Below are 20,851 nucleotides of genomic sequence, written 5' to 3' on the forward strand. Positions count from 1 at the left end.
AAGTGGAAAATATGTGTTTTGCAGACGTAACAACTCTACTGCTAGTGTAAAGCTGTGAACTCTGTGTATAATCTCTAACTCTTTTTCTCGCAACCACTTTTCCATTAATATACAACTGTCAAAACAATATAAGATACATAACATTGTTACTATGTTACGTGTTTTTCTAATAAATTGCTAAATAATTGTAAAATAAATTAATATGGACCCAAGTAACATGAAGGGTACAGGGAGAGAAAGGGAAAAGTACCATCATTTTAATATGGACCTAAGTAACATGAAGGGTACAGGGAGAGAAGGGGAAAAGTCCCATCATTTTAATATGAACCTAAGTAACATGAAGGGTACAGGGAGAGAAGGGTAAAAGTCCCATCATTTTAATATGAACCTAAGTAACATGAAGGGTACAGGGAGAGAAGGGGAAAAGTCCCATCATTTTAATATGAACCTAAGTAACATGAAGGGTACAGGGAGAGAAGGGGAAAAGTCCCATCATTTTAATATGAACCTAAGTAACATGAATGGTACAGGGAGAGAAGGGGAAAAGTCCCATCATTTTAATATGGACCTAAGTAACATGAAGGGTACAGAGAGAGAAGGGGAAAAGTTCCATCATTTTGTCATAACAAACTAAATATGCCATTTTGTTCAGAATCCTGTCTTTTATTTGGTTAAATTTCGATACAGGCTATATATAATAAGAGTGGTTAAAATAAAAAATTAAAAAATTGTACTGGTTAAAAGATGATTAGAAGAAAATATTTACAGGGTCTGTAATTTTAGTCATTGTGTGTGCGGCCCATCACTTATCTGTTCAAGATATTACAGAAAGAAAGAAGAAAGAGGCGAGCGAGATTTGTGCAAATACACACTTTAACCAAGTTATTGCACCGCCAAACAATAAATTGTTTTAAATACTTAGGTCAAAAACCCTCCACAGCATCCCCAAAGATGACGTAGGCCTTTAGGGAAATTATTTTCCTTATTTAATGTATAAAAAAAAAATCACCTCATCAGCCAACGGAGGGTCCACCACAGGGAAGCCGTTGTACGAGACTAGTCTGAGGACCTCCACGATGTGGCCGACATTCTCAACAGTCTTGAAGGAGACGATGGGCTGGTTCATCACTTCCGAGGCGTAGATGTTGTGGGCCAGTGGTGGTGGCTCCCACGGCAGCAGGGGCACGCCAGCTAGTTGGATGTGTATATCGTAAATACCCTGAAATTTACAAATAAATTAGGTATACACTTTTCGATCCACGTATATCGTAAATACACTAAAATTAATAAGTCACTTTGGCGCCGCAGTGATTGTGCATTCGAGCTACATTTTAATTTAGATTATGGCTAAAGTGACCACCATAGATGATAAAAATATATTTAATATAAATAATGTCTGTAAGCTGACCTCGTTAAAGAAATCTCCCGTCCATTTAGCAGCCATGACAGTAACAATGATGGGGAATGCATTAGATATATTCCCGGTGGTTTCCAGTATGATAACTGTCAGCGATATGGTCATTCGGACTACTCCACCCAACTGAGCTGCCGCGCCGATAAGGGCATACTTCCCGGGGTGCATTGTCGGCTAGAATCAAAAATAAATAATATTAGTTATATGTATGCAAAAGAAGGCAATTTAAGGTGGCCTTTTGACGGTCTCCGAGGTCGAGGGGTAAAGCACTCAACTAGCAAGCTGGAGTTCACGGGTTCAAAATAATATGTAGTACATTTGCGGCACGTTCCAGAGTGGAAGATATTCTCAGTATCGCCCTGTTGTAAGACCACCATTCAGAATTGAAACGTTGCTTGAAATGGCTTTGGCCGTGTTTGGTGACAAGATCTGAATAGCCAGGTAATTCCCCATCTCCTTCCCTTCCCCCACAACATTCACAACATTCCCCGATTGGGGATACCATAGTCTCTCTAGCCCCAGACGGTTGGGAGCAGTTGAGACTCTTGTGCGGTTTCCACATAAAAAATATTTAAAATGCATGGTTTTCAAAATGTTAGAGCAAACTATCAATATTAGAGCAAATATAAGCTCAATAGAATGGTCAATAAATTAATATTGACAGATCATTCATCATGCCTGTCGGCTGTCCAGTGATAATCTGTAGACCTGTTTCTTTTCAAACAAAATGTAGATTATGCGCCTGATGGTCGATGTGCGGAAACCAATTTTGGTAGGAGACAGATAGGGGTCAACGGGAAAAAATCATTAATCTCTGGATTCCCAGAATGAGAATATTGCATGCAATTATTTATTTTGCAAACTATGAAATACATCTTTAAAAACAAAAATAAATTCGAAATAAATGAAAACAGAACCAACATTAGAAATAATAATGTATTTTATACCCCCCAAACGAACACGAAACAAATGCAAACACACTGCAGTTTCAATGGACCTCGTACTTTCAATCTTTTACCGAAAAATATTCAAATGATAGCTAAACTTCCTCAATATTTAAAAGAATTAAAATTATGGCTTTTCGATACAGCAGTTGAAACTTTTTTTATTCAATTTGTATCAATTTATGTTTCTCATAAAATATTCACCATATATTACACTAAACACTTATAACTTCACTATACACTATTATAAACACTTTTAATACAAACCGCTTAGACAAAATGTAATCTTGTAAGTTTTTAGATTCTCACGGCCAAAAGCATTTTTGTTGTTTGTTTTTGGGGTGCAAACACATCTTCGGATCTACCGGATCTGCCCTGATGATGGACACTGCAACGCTGTCCGAAACGTCGGCTAAAGAAGGAGTTAGCGCAACACGGCATAACACCCCAAAAACAAACAACAAAAATGTAATCTTGTTTTTATTATAATTATTGTTTATTTCTAGGTACAATAAAATAATAATTTAAATATATTACCCACGCACAGGCTGCGCCTTAGTGGGTTCCCATTATTCGTATTGATTTATATAATATTGTATGTAATTAATGTAAAAATTGGGAAAAATAAAGGAATTAAAAAAAAAAAAATTGAGCTAGCTCTTTTTGATGAGCCGTATTCGTATGACTCCCAGTAAACTGATGACAGCTCAATTGACCTGTTACACTTTTTTACTGGAGATATTTTAGAAAAATAGCACTATTAAAATTATCCAAGTATTAATTGCTAATACGTACTTAGAAATGTGAACAGCATCTGACAGTCCGACATCTGGACTTGGACTTACGTACCTACAGCTACTAACTACCTAGCATCTTATCTGGTACCAAGAGTCGTACGATTATGGGAGAACGCGTTTAATTGAGTCGACTTTTTGAGCCGTACGAAAATATCGAGCTGGTACCCTGGCTCCCGCTCTTAATAAAACGAGTCAAGATCCGTCGCTATTCCGCATAACTTTGGCAAAGATGTGCAGTTCACAAAGGGCCAAAAGCATTCTTTAGTTTGCCAAGCCCTTAGCCCTTCTGGGCGGAAGGAGAGAGGCTCCTCCGATTACCTCTCACCCCAGAAGATAGGTGGAAACTTGAGTGGCAAACGGCCAACGTGAGAAATGCCCACCTTATACAGGACCCCACCGAGAGACAGCCTGTGTTCTCATTGCCTCGCAAAACCTGGTCTGCCATCTATAAGTTAAGGTGCTCCCATAGCCGCTGTGCCCACATGATGCATAGATGGGGCCTTAAAGAGTCGGCGATGTGTGAATGTGGTGCGGTGCAGACCTCCGAACATGTGGTCAACGAATACCCGCTCCATTCATTGCCCGGCGGGATTGATGAGGTCCACATGGCGATGCCTGAGGCCCTAGACCTAGATGTCCCCCTCTGAACCCCCCACCATACGAAAGAAGAAGAAGAAGTTTGCCAAGGTCATAAAAATCTCAAACACTCAATTTCCGATGTTATTTTCCCAGGTACAAGCTACGCACTTATACGTTTGGTTGCAAAAAATAGTGGCCCCGGCTCCACAGGTTGTATTTTATATCGCCAGGGAATACCGCATAATATGGTTTTACATGAACCCTTCAGACCTCTGGCATTTGACCTTTATATTTCTTAAAGAAAGCTGTTTGAGAATTTTATATTTCTGCTTCTCAATATAATCCAAATAAATGAGATGTTTCTAAACGTATCGGAAAACTAAAAACTGTCTTTGAAAGGTGATGATTTCAAATTTTATTATTAAAAATAAACATATTATTATTTAAATATTAAAATTTTGAAATCAAACATAAAAAGATTTAAAAATTGGTCTTCGTCTAAATACTGAACTAAAATTACAAATATCGAAAAAAAAACACATTTTTTTAGTCAAATGTATTATACCACCTCGCTTTACAGTAATGTTAATTATGCCACCTCACTTGTAGGTAGTGTTAATTATACCACCTCACTTGCAGGTAATGTTAGTTATACCACCTCACTTGTAGGTAATGTTAATTATACCACCTCACTTGGCAGTAATGTTTATATAATACATTTGTCTTCCTCACTTTTTAGACATTTCATATAAAAATAATTAATAATAAACTCACTTTCGTTTCATTAGTTTTCTCTAATTGCAGTCGGAACCTAGAGAGAACCTATAGGGGCGTAATCTTATTTGGCAGTAATGTTTATATAATACATTTGTCTTCCTCACTTTTGACTGTAATAGTACAGGTAATAGCAAAATAACTGAGGAGTTAAAAGCAAACAGAAGCATGCACACAAAGAGGCCGACAGAAACTGAACATAAAAGCCCAACTATGTGTGATCTTACCATTGAAGGTAACATGTACTGCATTGCAATTGCGAACAAGCGCCCCCACGCCGCGCCCGTCAGCAAGTTGGGGATGAACAGCCCGCTGGACACGGACAGGCCAAACGTCCAGCATGACAGCATGAAGTAGCAGATCACGAACACGAGCAGCGAGGTCATGGTGTGCGAGCCGGGCGGGTCGTGGAGGAGGGAGCGGACAGAGGCTTCCGGCGTCTGGAACCAGATGGCCGCCACGGCGTTGTATTCGCCGTCTCCGCAGTACATCTGGAATAATATACAAATTAAATTATTGTCTATGATAGATGTTTGTTCTTATATGTATGTATTGTACTTATGGAAAAGAAACTATTTGACGCAAAGCATGGCTTTTATTTAATTGTACTAATTAGAGAAAGTAACTGTTTTGGGGCTGCAATCAAGTGACGGGGAGGTATCTTTAACGGATGTGTCTTTTAAAAGCCCGGCAGTAGATTAAAGAGGACCCTAAAAATGTATCTATACAGCTTAAGTAAAGTTCCCTCAAGGAGATTCTAAAGAGACATAATTCATTAATTTTGCAACATCGTATGTTACTATCTTACTTAGTTTTTATAAATTCTTTAATATTGGTATGGATTCATGAAAATCACAGGATAGTCTGAATCAGTTCCAATTTTGTAAATGACAGCTAAAATAATTTCCTGTTAAAAATATTAAATAATATGCTATCAATTCCAATTCTGAAAATGATACTTAAATTCAGAGCAAATACGAGTTCATTAAACCAGAGTTACGCAGGACACACAGACTGTAGAATTATGAGTATGTAATAAATGAGTATTTTTGACGATAATTTATGGGAGCTAACTAATGATAATATTACTCATTTTACTACTATGAGAAAAAAGCTCAGTAAAGCAACAGGATTGCGGAATGAGTACTTTATGAAAGGCATTTTCCTTTGTGTACACATCTGCCCTGATGATGGACACTATAATGCTGTAACACGGCATAATACCCCAAAAATAAATCACCATAAAAATGAAAATGTCGTGAAAATCTAAAATCATGTCGGATTTAATTATTATTTACACAAAACACATTCGCATACTCAGGGCATATTCGCTTATGTGAAATTTACGTCGGTCACTTCCAATAGATAATATTGAAGTACCTGCAGAGGATACTTGGTGGGATCCTGGCCGAGAGGTCGACAGTCATTGAGGATGTACATCATGAGGAATCCAGTTGTGGCGCTGGCCGCTGCCACCAGGCACGCCTCCAACACCTTCATCCAGCGGACCTGCAGGTGCCTGAAATATTATAACCTTTTCAATGCATCATTTATTTTTTCCAGAAGATTTATGTTTATATGGTGTGCCACTCTACACAAAACTAGATCAATGGGTACAGAGTAACTGGTACAGTACCAGGTACCAGTCGCACAGTATTATGCATGCGGGATAAATAAATCCAGTGTGCAAGCCAACAAGTTCAATTTTAGTTTGCAACTTTGACACAAATATCTTATTTTGTAAGCGAAAAACCACTTTATTTTAATTACATTACTCTACCGGTTTCAGATGTGCCCTTCCTTCACCAGGAGAATATCTATTTATTTATTTATATTATATGACATATATGCAATATATGCTTTTACAAACAAGTGATGTATATATAAATATAACTAAAATTTGTTCAAAAAATTATAAAATAGAACATCAACAATAATACATATTTATTTATTTTAATATCAACGGTATAAAATATACCATATACAGTAAATTATAAACAGTGACATCAGAAAATATACAATTAACAGAAACTCTAGATGGATATAAAAAGTTCGAGATACAAGTACATGCAAAACTTATAGGTAGACTAGGTTAGATTAGTATTGATTGAAATATGTGATAGTATAGATACATGATATAATATATTACAATAGCTAAAATGTATGCATTTATTTTCAGGTTTTGGTTAAAAGTAGGTAAGTGCCAATCAAGCTGTTGGTTCACCGTATTGACTATTACATATTATTAACCCAAGTTTCCTCAGTTGCCCCAGGTAGTTAATTTTATATACATATTTATTTGACTTTTTACGTACGTATGAGTAGACTTACATTTTATTGGTCATGATTTAAAAGATATGATATTAAAGCCTTTTTGTACCTAGCTTCTGTGCAGTTTAACAGATCTGCTACATCTGCGTACCTATTACTAATTGCATGTAATCTAGGTACAAGCGAGTGTTTGAAATGTTCAGTCTTAGAATTGTTACAATTAAAGAGGGTTTTAAAACGAGTAGCTCTTATGGGTACATGAAATTCAATGAGGTTAATTAAATCAAGGCTTATTTATTAGTTATGTTATTATAGCCTTCTTGTAACTAAATTCCGCGCAGTCTTTCTGAGAAAGTAATACCATCTGCATGCAATCTATTTATTAAATTACAAGCGAGTATATAAATGGCTCGATTAAATGAAATGATTGTCGATCAATTAAAAAGAATTTTAATTTGTAGAGCAATGTTTTAAAATAAAGTGGTTTCAAATCAAGTAAACATTTTCAAAATTGTAAATCAAGAATGTTTAATATTGTTTTATACATATATGATCCAGAGTTATTAAGCTTATACAAAATTAAATAATAATCTTACCTTATTCTAAAAACTGATAATTTGTAGTTAATATGATTCCACAGCGCCCCCATCAGGCCGCCAAATGCTCCAAAAGCAGCAAACAGTGGAATTTCATATATCTCATAAGGAAAGGATTCCATCTTACCCAAATTTAGGAGACCTGTAAATACATACAAATGTCAATCATAACTGAAAGTGTAAATGGTAGGAATGAACAGGAGGAAGACATGAATCAAATACATACTTGAGTCGGATCATTTCAAGAGTCTGAATAACAAAAGATTATGTATGAATGTGAATGAAGCACATGGCGTGATTGTCAGATAAATAACTGAAATTACCAGGATTGCTTAAGTCTCCAGGATGGCCATGGTAAGCGGACAGAATTAGGTTGAGAGTAAATGTTGAAATAACAGAAGCAAAAAATATCCTCCACGTCAGCGCTTGATTCCAAAAACTTGCACCTTCTTCTAATGAAAACAAAACCCCGCCTGAAAATACAACAAACATTCATTATTACGTGTTTATTTGTTATTATAGAACTGTTATGGTAGGAGTATTTGCGTGAATTGTATACGTTACCAACAGGTGCACCAAAAGCAGCGGAAACACCGGAAGCTGCTCCGCCCGATACGAAGTCTCTCTTTTCATGGTCCTCCCTGAAGTACTGGAACACCCCGCAGTCCTTCTTCAGGGTGGTGCTCTTCCCCTGAGATATCCCGGCTGCCACCACCGCACCACTGTGTATCATGGGTCCTTCCTGAAACATCATTAGTACACTTTAGCAGAGGGCAGAATAGAGAATATATAATGTTTCAAAGACCCAATCCTGTCTGATTACGTCTAAAAGGGATTCAAATGATAATCTAGTCTCCTTCAACGGAAGCAATCTTCCGAACAGGCCTTCCATTGATATGCTTGGTATAACTATAAGTGACCAGCTTAGGTACGGGGGCTCCATCGAAGCCAGAGTAAAGTTGGCCTCTCAGAAGCTGGGTGTACTGTACAGGGCCCGCAGATACTTTAATAATACACAACTGCTGACCCTGTACAAATCGCAAGTGCGCCCTACTGTCGAATTTGGCAGCCATCTATGGTCCGGAGCCCCTAAATACCTGAAAAACACCCTTGACTCTGTGCAAAAACGGGCGGTCCGTTTGATAGATTCCCCAATCTCAACAGACGGACTGCAATCTTTAGAGCACAGGCGTCAGGTAGGTATGCTGTCCTTGTTCTATCGGTATTACAATGGAAGATGCTCTGAGGAACTAGCGTCATTGATCCCTTCGGCACCGGTGCGTAGTCGGGATACACGCCAAACGCGCGCCCAACATTTGTACACGGTTGACATTTGTCACATGAGAACGGGTCGCTTCTACGATTCGTTCTTAAACTTCTTAAGAACTGCCGGCCTCTGTGTTTCCTCCCTCCTACAACATGGGACTCTTCAAGACCCATGTTCACTCCTTCCTCTCCACAAAAAGACCCTCCACACAGCATCCCCAAAGATGACATAGGCCCTGAGGGAAATTATTTTCTTCAGGGCCTCCTGTGTGGAGTTAATATAAAAAATAAAAATACAGAGGAAGTGCCCTGAGATATCCCGGCTGCCACCACCGAACCACTGTGGATCATGGGCCCTTTCTGAAACATCATTAGTCAACTTTAGCAGAGGGCAGAATAGAGAATATACAGAGGAAGTGCCCTGAGATATCCCGGCTGCCACCACCGCACCACTGTGGATCATGGGCCCTTTCTGAAACATCATTAGTCAACTTTAGCAGAGGGCAGAATAGAGAATATACAGAGGAAGTGCCCTGAGATATCCCGGCTGCCACCACCGCACCACTGTGGATCATGGGCCCTTTCTGAAACATCATTAGTCAACTTTAGCAGAGGGCAGAATAGAGAATATACAGAGGAAGTGCCCTGAGATATCCCGGCTGCCACCACCGCACCACTGTGGATCATGGGCCCTTTCTGAAACATCATTAGTCAACTTTAGCAGAGGGCAGAATAGAGAATATACAGAGGAAGTGCCCTGAGATATCCCGGCTGCCACCACCGCACCACTGTGGATCATGGGCCCTTTCTGAAACATCATTAGTCAACTTTAGCAGAGGGCAGAATAGAGAATATACAGAGGAAGTGCCCTGAGATATCCCGGCTGCCACCACCGCACCACTGTGGATCATGGGCCCTTTCTGAAACATCATTAGTCAACTTTAGCAGAGGGCAGAATAGAGAATATACAGAGGAAGTGCCCTGAGATATCCCGGCTGCCACCACCGCACCACTGTGGATCATGGGCCCTTTCTGAAACATCATTAGTCAACTTTAGCAGAGGTCAGAATAGAGAATATACAGAGGAAGTGCCCGTTATATGTCGGTATGATTGGTGTTTATTAGGTTACAAAGTAAAAAATAAAACATGTTCGGAAAATTTATTATTATTTCCTTGATATTTTGTTATGTTTGCACAAAGCTTGCTAGAGCTAACTGCAAAGTTATGTATGTCCACACGATTGCAGGAAACGAACCACGCACTGATGGCGTGTTAGAACACCAATACATACAAGTACATCCGCGATATCTCTGCTTGTCACGATCACGCGGGTTAACAGCCAATCATGTACTTCGTGTCCTTATAAGGGCATGGGGCACGCGCCAAAAAGTGGAAGGGACAAGCTTCCGCCCGCAAGCCGGCCCACGAGGCTTCAGTTCCCCGACAGACGCGTAGCAACCAACATGTTCGAGACGAGTTCGTAATTAGCATTTTACCGCCAAAAGGCGCCCGTAATAATGGATCGGCGTGCATTCGTTTTATAATGCGCCGCGTCTATAGACTCAGTTTATCATGGCAGGACAGTCTTCAGCCGACCACACCATCATGGATATGATTGTGTCCTATCCCTGGGCCGCAGCCGTGCGCCCGCCGCCGCCCACGGGGTTCATACGACAGGCTTTGGCCGCCTGCCGCCCAAGCTCGCGCCCATTGCTTGGGTGCCGCCTCTGTGCCGCCTTCGCCCTGAGAGATAGCTGCCGCCCAACAATGGCCCAGGCCGCTCCAGGCTGCTTCTGTGCCGCCCTCGCCCGGAGCGATAGCTGCAGCCCTTTCGCCGTCAGCCGCCCACGCCGCTTATGCGCCGCCCTGTAGGAGTCGTATTCCTGCTCTTCATCAGCCTAGGCATTCCGCCTATGGCATCAGCATCATCGTTCACCGCATCCGCCGTAATCTACACGTGAGCTAATATTATACCTTTGCCCATCAGAGCCCTTAGAGTCATTAGATTGCCTAAGTATCACGTCAGGCCTTAAACCGCCATGTAACTTTGTAGAACTGTTTGATAACTGTATTACCTGTTTTACCTGTACAATAAACATACTGTATCACAGACACATGTTTCATTGGGAGACTGACTATATAATCCACACCCTGATTGGAGTATCAAGCTCTGCCGCCTGCCTTGTGCGGCGATGGCTATTGGTGTAACTCACCTATAGTATATTACATGGCTGGAATGCTAATGTAACAACTTATAACTATAAGTTACGTTAACAGCTTTAATGTAACACTGGCGCCACAACTGGATAGTCAATTACCCGATGGAATGTGTCTTTTCTTGTAATGTGTTACTGTAATATTCTTGTCTATTAATGTTTTTATCCACAGCTGTGTGTTATAATTCATTCTGATTCGGGAGTGTTTGTTCCGTCGACCGGTACACATACGTAGTATTACGCGCTTTTGTCCGCCGGGTTACGCATGTACGTAATGCGCAGTTCCAATTTCTAAATACGCAATAAACAAATACGAGAAATTACGGCGTAATAAACATTAAATGTGGTTGTTTCCAAAAGATAGGGGTGTTATTTCAATTTTGAAATGCAATTTAATTGTTTCATATAGAAATGATTCTTTTTGTCAGGTTAAGCTTTGCTTATCTGTTTCATTATAATAAGTTGAAATAATTCAAATACTATAAAGAACTTCCAAGTGTCAATTTGCGATAGGATTAAATACAGTTATTGTTTATTTCACATTCTTTAATAAATATCGTATTGGTTGTTTTTAAATTAAGATCCATAGACTTTACCGGTCGTTCCCATTATTAAATCATGGATCCTCCCAATAGTGGTAGAATTTTAAATTTTGAAAAGGCAACGGCGGTCATTACAATTACAATCACTTTGCTCATCCGGTCTGAGAATAAATATCGTTAACAATTTCACTGGTAATAATATGCCGACAAGGGAATTATTATTATTTAACTTGCCGCAAAAGTAATATTACAGAAAATAAATCATGGATCAGAATAAAAACTCGCAACAGAAAAATATTACACAGAAAATAAATGTTTGGTCAAAAATAAAACACGCTACGAACAGTAACTTGATATATCATAATAATTCACGTCTAAAATACCGACAAAAGAATTATTATTCCCGCGTCGCAACAGACAATATTTACGCATAATAATAATAACAAAGATTTGTCAAAGCTCGCCGCGAAGCAGTTGTATGATATGTTTTTTTTTGTATTTAAAATACGTAATAATTATTGAATACTATTTCGTTCGCATTTTTTTTAATAGAATCAGCTGAATAATAGAGGTTGGTGTCATTCGTTTTGTATAAACTCAAGGGCGTCATGAACCTTTGAGTGAATCTTGTGCCGATTGACACAATAACCACGCTGTTTTTCTTTGATGTTTGTTATCTATTAAGTTGGCTGTCAAGGACGCTTGCAGACCTTCTAGTAGGAATACATAGTAATTTTTTTTTTTTAACTGGATTTGCAATAGCGTATAGCAAAAATCAAATTCATTCATAACAATAGTAATTATTGAAATAAAAGTTAACACATTGTAGTTATGAAATAACTACATAAGTAATATAAAATTATATTTAAAAATATACATTTTTGTATATATTTCGTTACGAAACACGACACGTTACATTGATTGAGGGTTAAATTCAAGAACCTTAAGTTTTAGTGGAATTTTTTATTTTAGTAAGAAAAACCGCCTTAAGCATTCAATATCCTGCCCGGGACCGAAAAAAAAAACTTAATTTATATTTCGTGGAATTATTGTACTAAGAATATATACCAATTTTTAGTACAAATTAAGATTATTTGTATTTATAATCTTCTTTTCGTTGACAGGAAACGGCGTAAGAAATGTCCTGTACTTTTGAAGAGATGATTTCGTTCTTCATCACTTAAAGTTATCAGTGGTAGATTAGGAACCAATTTTGTAAATATAACTCAAATATCTTGTGTTATAAATTGTATAGTTCAAATGAGAAACCCCGTATGTGGTTTTTGTTCAGACATTTTCTTGTATAGAAAATTATGTCAAATGTTTTTGTATTTAATTGGTTACATACCAATTATTTGTTTTTTTTTCTGGAATTTTTTTTCTTTTCTCCTTCTTGCGTAGTGAATACGTGTCGTTATTTTAAAGGAAGTCAAACTCTATAAACCGGATTATGTAGTTCTCGGTTATCAAATTAAAAAGACTCGAATAAGTCTTATATAACAGAAATTGAATTATCACACACAGTAGTTGTTGAGGTGGTATGTAATATGTTTGTAAATTATAATTGTGTAAATTGTTCCCTAACTAATTATTAATTGGTTATGGGTTGTGTATTGTAATTTCTTGTAAACACGTAATTGATTGCCTCGGTATCAATATGGTAAAAAACCAGCGTGTAAAGTCCTTCATAAAGTTGAGACGAAATAAAATTGTGTAATTGTATTATATGTCATGCCATGTCAATTATGGTGTGAATTTTTTTTGTTGTAAACACGTATTTGATTGCCTCGGTATCAATAAAAAGATATAACGTGTAAAGTCCTTCATAAAGTCGAGACGAAATAAAATTGTGTAATTGTAATATGTGTTACGCCATGACAAGTGTGGTGTGTATGTTCTCATAGGAAGATGAATTATAATATATACCCGGTAAGAAGAAATAGTTTTTGTAAAGATAACGTAATTATGTCTTAGATTTGGAAATCTAAAATTGTTGGTCATTAAGGACAAATGGTGGTTGCATATTTATGTCATTTTGGGACATTATTGAATCTTAACCAATGAATTGGGTTAATAATTGCACTTAAGGTCATTTTGGGTTTTGTCTGGTCATTTGGTGAGAACACTTTATGAGTGTTCTGAAAATTTTGTCGAACGTTTTCGTTACGACGTGCTGGTGTTTCTTGTTAACACCTGGTACAGCGCTGTACGGTTTATAGGAAATAAATCGTTAAATGTCATAGGATAATATTAGCCTTATAATTAATTACATGGTAGGTCTTGGTAGCGTTGACCTGTATAATCAATATGCGATACGAGAGGATTGGTCTATATGCCTAAGAATTATTAGCAACCAGACAAACCATGACTAAATGAGAATATATTGTTAAAATCTTGAGTAGAATTTTTTGTTGTTTTCCGTTTTTCAAAATTATCAATGGATAATAAGAAATAACATAACATGTGTATTGATACTTGTGTTGTATAGTGTCAAGAATTTCATTGTTAAAGACGCAAATATGGGTTGATTTCGATCAATCGCATGATATAATCAGCGTACACATTCCATAACAGGAATTTTGTGTATAAAAAAAACATGTCTAGTTTAAGAATTTCATTGTAAAAAACGCGAAATATGGGTTGATTTTGGTCAATCGCATAAGCGTATAATATTCTCTAACCAGAATATCATTATGTATAACTTTGTACAATTGTGAACATTGTTAATTGTTCTTCTTGTGTGGTTTGATGGAAAGTGTAGGCCTGGTGGTAAATTGTGTACATCCATTCGGTAATACCACATTGTATGCTACATTTGTTGTTTTGGTATTGTCTTTTTTTTTAAGAAAAAAAAAAGGAAGCCAAGTATATTCTTTTTGTTTGGAAAGAAGGTGATGAGTATTCTTTTCTGTTGGGAAGAAGGCCATGTGTATTCTTTTGTTTGGAAAAAAGTTGTGTATGTAAATCATAGCGTGTTTTGTATCGCGCCTTGGAGATCATTTCTGCAATTATTTTTGAAAGAGGTTTGGCAACCCTTGTTCAGTGTATTTGTTAGGGATTGTTCAACTTGGCTCTCAGGTAGTTAAATTTTTGTTTTGGCTCGTTAGGGAGTGTTTAAATCTTTGTGAAATGAGGTAGCTCTGTACCTCTCGTACGGCAAACAAGAGGACGTTGCCCTGCTTCAGCCACGTTGCCTGGGATCTTCTTTCATCGACAAGGAGGGTAGTGTTATGTTTGCACAAAGCTTGCTAGAGCTAACTGCAAAGTTATGTATGTCCACACGATTGCAGGAAACGAACCACGCACTGATGGCGTGTTAGAACACCAATACATACAAGTACATCCGCGATATCTCTGCTTGTCACGATCACGCGGGTTAACAGCCAATCATGTACTTCGTGTCCTTATAAGGGCATGGGGCACGCGCCAAAAAGTGGAAGGGACAAGCTTCCGCCCGCAAGCCGGCCCACGAGGCTTCAGTTCCCCGACAGACGCGTAGCAACCAACATGTTCGAGACGAGTTCGTAATTAGCATTTTACCGCCAAAAGGCGCCCGTAATAATGGATCGGCGTGCATTCGTTTTATAATGCGCCGCGTCTATAGACTCAGTTTATCATGGCAGGACAGTCTTCAGCCGACCACACCATCATGGATATGATTGTGTCCTATCCCTGGGCCGCAGCCGTGCGCCCGCCGCCGCCCACGGGGTTCATACGACAGGCTTTGGCCGCCTGCCGCCCAAGCTCGCGCCCATTGCTTGGGTGCCGCCTCTGTGCCGCCTTCGCCCTGAGAGATAGCTGCCGCCCAACAATGGCCCAGGCCGCTCCAGGCTGCTTCTGTGCCGCCCTCGCCCGGAGCGATAGCTGCAGCCCTTTCGCCGTCAGCCGCCCACGCCGCTTATGCGCCGCCCTGTAGGAGTCGTATTCCTGCTCTTCATCAGCCTAGGCATTCCGCCTATGGCATCAGCATCATCGTTCACCGCATCCGCCGTAATCTACACGTGAGCTAATATTATACCTTTGCCCATCAGAGCCCTTAGAGTCATTAGATTGCCTAAGTATCACGTCAGGCCTTAAACCGCCATGTAACTTTGTAGAACTGTTTGATAACTGTATTACCTGTTTTACCTGTACAATAAACATACTGTATCACAGACACATGTTTCATTGGGAGACTGACTATATAATCCACACCCTGATTGGAGTATCAAGCTCTGCCGCCTGCCTTGTGCGGCGATGGCTATTGGTGTAACTCACCTATAGTATATTACATGGCTGGAATGCTAATGTAACAACTTATAACTATAAGTTACGTTAACAGCTTTAATGTAACAATTTACTACAAAGTCATAGGCTTGTCAGAAAAATGATTTGACGTAAATACAGTATGCAAATGTACTAGGTTACGATAAGTGCACAAATTTTGCACACAAATGTCGATAAAATGTCAAACCAGAAATAATAACCCTATTTGGCGTTGCCACCATCTTGGCAGCCATTTTATTAACTTAAATACAGTATGTAAAAGTAATAGGTTACGATAAGTAAGAAATAATTGTGGTTGCCCGCAAATGTCGATAAAATGTCAAGCCAGAAATAATATTCCTATTTGGCCCATTTAATTGGTATGCCAAGTTCTCTCTTAGGTATTTTATTTAGTCATTATTTATTCATACAAGAAACTTCTATCTTGTTCCTATCATATTTTTGAATGGCTCTTCTAACCTAGCAGGGGGTGTCTGGCGCGGTCCATCGATGAAACCTCTCCTTAACTCCGATATTGAGTAAATCCTACTCAATGCACTACAATATACAGTATACTACAATAATATTACCTTTCCTCCTGCCAGGCCTCCGACCACGGAAGTGATGACGCCGATGCACTTAACCAGTAATGTTTTAATGCGAACCACTCTGGGCATTTTGACTCCATTCAAGTAGCATTTCACTTGAGGTATTCCACTCCCTGCTGCTATGGGCTATAAAATAAATAAATATATCACTATTATAAAGGTATATATACTTAGTAATGTTTCAAAAAAATTTCTGGAAAAATTGAGTATTCTCATTTTTGAAACTATAAATTTGAAAAGAGTCTGGAGCTAGTGCAACTATGGCACCCCGATCGGGGTATGTTGTGAGGCTGAAGGTAATGGGAAGGGTAACAATATGAGGAAAAGGAAGGTGGGGAAGTACCTGGCTAATCAGATCTGGTCACCAAACACAACTCTGAATGGTGGTCTTTTACCAGGAGTGTCTTCCACTTCAGTTAGAAGAAGCCCAAAGCAGGGATAAACCTTCCCGGTCCTAGATAAATATTTGTCCGTTTTTAATCATGTTCAAATAGTTAAAGTTAACCTTTTTATAGAATAATGAATTGAACAGAATGTAATGCATCTTTTACGATAGCAACCAGGAATAAACATTTACATTTTTCAAACAATCTTATTTTTTTGGCTTGCCACAAACAAATAACAATTTAAATTTAAAAAAAAATTAAAAATTAATGTGTTTTAAAACACATAAATAATAATAATATTTGGCTAATTTATATAGCGCCATTTTCGTGAGAAATCACCTCAAGGGCGCTGTACAAATATATTTCTTAAATAGTTAATACTAGAACTACTGACTTATCTCTAAGGCTTATATCTAGTGACTTACGACTAAGGCCTATAACTACTTTCTTAACGACATATATACGAGTATTTACATATTTAGCAACTTACAACTAAAATTAATATTAACAATCTAATCTTACTAACGCCAGAAGAAGAAGGAAGTTCTATTATATTAGGGTGTTTTATTGTTAGCTGGATATATATGTTAAATGAATATGATGAAATCAATGAATAAAATCAATCGTCAATCTTAAACGCATTTAGATGATTCATCTGCCAACAATTAAACCGATTGACTTGTTATGTTTGTGTTTATATTAGAAATATTTACTGTCAGATTGTGGATAAATGCCGTTTTGCAGCTATTAAAACTAGTTTTAACCAAAATAAGTATATTGTATTTTTTTGGGATGGAATCTTTAAAAGTGGGAACTTTAGATCACATATTTTTTGGTTGTCCCTCTCTAAACAAATATCCTCTCTTCTATCAAGCCTTATCTAAAACTGCCTCACCTCCATTCAACATCTCATCTCTTCTAAGTCTGAACTCGACTCCATTTTTCATTATAATTTTGAAATTTGCCTATTTAAATAAATTAATATTTAAATTCACCTTTCATTTCTCCATAATTTTAAATGATGGCCAAGAACACCCTTGAAGGGTGAAAGCCAGAAATAATAGAAAAAATATATATATATACCTATATAAGATTTTTCATGGCAATATAATTTAATAATAGTAAAAAAATAAATTTCCTAATCCAATATTGAAACATTGTGTATGGAGTTGGTGAAAGACCAAGAATGGTAATTAAGAGCTAAAACAGTGCCTCACAACATTGCCCAATTGTGGTCGCCATAGATCTACTGGGCCCGGGAACTGCAACTATTGTCTAATATAATAACCATTCAATAAAAACAAACCTCAACATATGCAACGAGTGCGGATCCAATAAAAACGGGAATAACATTTGATAACACCCACATGAAGTACGGGATGTACAGTTTTTCTTGCGTAATATATTTATCAACATCTGAAAACGGTGGTTAAGGAAAGTTTCTAAACATAATTAGGTACTTGATTTAGTATGACACACAGTTTATCTGCAGAACAGAATTTTATTAAATTGATGTGGTATTGGCCCTTTGAATGCAGTATATATTGATATTTGATGACATATGAGTCATATTCTACTAGCCCAGATAACGGCTGACTAATACAACTAAGTTCAGGCTGACACAATCACACAAATATTTGGCCAAGGATTACCAATGCAATTTACGGCCTGATTAACAATGAAAAATGAATTATTGTAAAATATCTAGGGCATATCATAGACGGCAACTCATCGCCGTGTAAATAGTATTTGGTCAATTATCGAGATCGATTTTTGAGTTATTCCTCCTTTTTTAGCCAGCGTTTTGAACAGCTTTACATTATCCATCATCAGGGTGGGCAGATGTCAGGGATGTAAGGCTGTTTAGGTTTGTTCGGAATGCAGGGCATCACATTGGTTCTGATGATGGACTCATGGACAGTAGACACTCATACTCATACATTTATTTATTTATTAAAGCAGAGACGCACTCAGTGCTTTGGGCTACATGTCTCCCATTCCACTTTATTCTTTGAGGTTGTTGCCATTCCTTTGGTTCCTGAAGACCCCAAGAGGCATCCACCGAGTTTTGGGGTAATGACTATACTACGAGATGTACCTGGGAGGCACCGTTGGTAACACTGTTTCCCGGAGCATGGTAGCTCACACCTTGGGATGGCAATTGTGTTTCCACTTCCTGAGCGATGGGTTCGCCACACTCCCTGCGCTACAATACTCATACTTAACCCTTTCGCCGTTGTGTCGGCTAAAGAAGAAGGTAGCGTAACACGGCATAATATCCTAAAAATCAATCACTATAATACTTTTGGTTGAGAAAATCTCAAAACATATCCAAATTTGCTCACTTGTTAGAGACGAAACCCCGCAGTGATTTTATGGAAATATATGCATATACGTACATGCCTGCCGAAGTTAAATAAAAAGGATACATTTCTTCAAGCCTTGATACTTGATGCTGGATAATTCTTCTATTGAGATGTCTATAACGCAAGCTATTACAGCCGTTATGACGCCAATCATAAAGAATATTATCCATCTTGCTAGATTCTTTCTCACGATGAACTTGTAACCTCGAGTCCTCTCTTCGTCTAGCAGTAGGTGATTTTCGCAAGTGTCGTAATCCAAACTCTAAAATAAATTAACATGAATATACTTAAATCAGATATAGACAGTAATTTTCCTTTTATTTTATTATTACATCTATTTAAATGGCATGTATTTAATTATTGTATTGTGGTTTTGAGAAAGGAGAATTTTCCTCAAGTTGATAAGTTCTAACAAAGGCAAAATATCATATACATAGATATATAAACAGTTGTGCGTGGTTTCAGGCAGAGAGGCGCACACTATGTCCATGCAGCCACTCATATATACTAAAAGTAGTAGAGTTGAGCCACAGGTAATATCCATAGTCCCTCAACATTCATCCACCCTGCTCTAGTTTCATAGCCACTGAAATAATGATCTGAGAACTCACCTCAAATTTAGATGAAATAATATTCAAGGATCCGGCTTCTTCGGAGTTGACCAGTCTTCTTCGAATTGAAGATTTAAAGTCCTGATTTGTCCTTTGCGAAGAGGACATGTTGTTCTGTAAAGAAAGAGAAGATACCATTGAATATCCAAATTTTTAAAATCTTTACTAGTGTAATGTTTTTTTTTTTTTCGATTTTATGTCCGGGTTAAATCTTCCCCATAGGAAAAACTAAACCCTTCCACAAACCTTTCCACAAATGATCATCTAGTCAATCCACATTATGCAAGTGCATTATATAAGCAAAATAAATACAAAACAATACAAAAACAACACGTCAACTCACCAGCGATCAAATGGGAAAATAATTCACCGACTCCAGATATTTTCATATCAGAGGGTTCGGCTCGGTAGAACTTCTAATTGGACCTATAAATCCTACTGATCCCTCAATATAAATATTTAAATAAATCTTTTGTAATCCTACATGTATTTAAAGGGACTGATTTTTGTATTTTTATTAATAAATGCTTTGATAGGTCTAATACGCCTAAATTTTTAATGAGAGAGCTAGGTATAATGCCAGTACCCGAAATAACAAATGGTAATATTTTTATAGTCTGAGAATGCCAAATTCTTTTAATTTCATTTCCTAAATTTGTGTATTTTCTTATTTTTTCAGAAACATATTTTTGAATATTACAGGAATTTGGAAAAGCGACATCAATGATATAAGTTATTTTTTTAATTTTGTCATGTAAAACAATATCGGGTCTATTATGACTTATCGTTCGGTCTGTTCGTATAGTTTTATCATAATATATTTCGTAAAATTCATTTGGTTCGTATTCATAATATGGTACATTACGGCAGTCAATCAAGTTATGTTTAATTACCAAACTTTGGTGAATTATTTTTAAAACTTGATTATGCCTAAATATATACTCGGACGGCACTAATATAGAACATCCCGATATAATATGTTCCATAGTTTCCGGAAAAGCCAAACATTTTGTACATAAATCATCAATTTGATTTGTATCTTTGATTATACGCCTATAATTTTTAGTATTAATGACTCTATCCTGAATGGCAAGCATAAATCCTTCTATTTCTGCGCTTAACTCTCCAATACTCAACCATTTGTTTGATGAAAATTTGTCAACATACGTTTGGTTGAGATAATTGAAGTGTTTTGCGTGTAAAATGTTATTAGTTTTTATTTTAAAAATGTTGGC

The 20,851-nt window shown here is 37.5% G+C and overlaps 1 protein-coding gene across 2 annotated transcripts in view; it reads right to left on the reverse strand.

Annotated features, from left to right (window-relative positions):
* Positions 1–20,851, reverse strand: part of ClC-b (chloride channel protein 7) — a 35,281-nt gene that overhangs the window by 12,073 nt on the left and 2,357 nt on the right. For both annotated transcript variants that reach the window (XM_089637615.1, XM_089637614.1), the window contains exons 3-13: positions 19,617–19,730; positions 19,069–19,267; positions 17,946–18,055; positions 16,236–16,379; positions 7,940–8,117; positions 7,699–7,848; positions 7,376–7,517; positions 5,889–6,027; positions 4,736–4,999; positions 1,409–1,588; positions 1,010–1,219 (exon numbers count right to left, since the gene is read on the reverse strand). In XM_089637615.1, coding sequence (XP_089493741.1) covers positions 1,010–1,219; positions 1,409–1,588; positions 4,736–4,999; positions 5,889–6,027; positions 7,376–7,517; positions 7,699–7,848; positions 7,940–8,117; positions 16,236–16,379; positions 17,946–18,055; positions 19,069–19,267; positions 19,617–19,730 — 1,830 coding nt within the window. The remainder of the gene's footprint in view (positions 1–1,009; positions 1,220–1,408; positions 1,589–4,735; positions 5,000–5,888; positions 6,028–7,375; positions 7,518–7,698; positions 7,849–7,939; positions 8,118–16,235; positions 16,380–17,945; positions 18,056–19,068; positions 19,268–19,616; positions 19,731–20,851) is intronic.

The sequence above is a fragment of the Hesperophylax consimilis genome, chromosome 12 (assembly GCF_061612785.1).
Source record: "Hesperophylax consimilis isolate HC1 chromosome 12, BYU_Hcon_1.0, whole genome shotgun sequence".
Classification (NCBI taxonomy): Eukaryota; Metazoa; Arthropoda; class Insecta; order Trichoptera; family Limnephilidae; genus Hesperophylax; species Hesperophylax consimilis.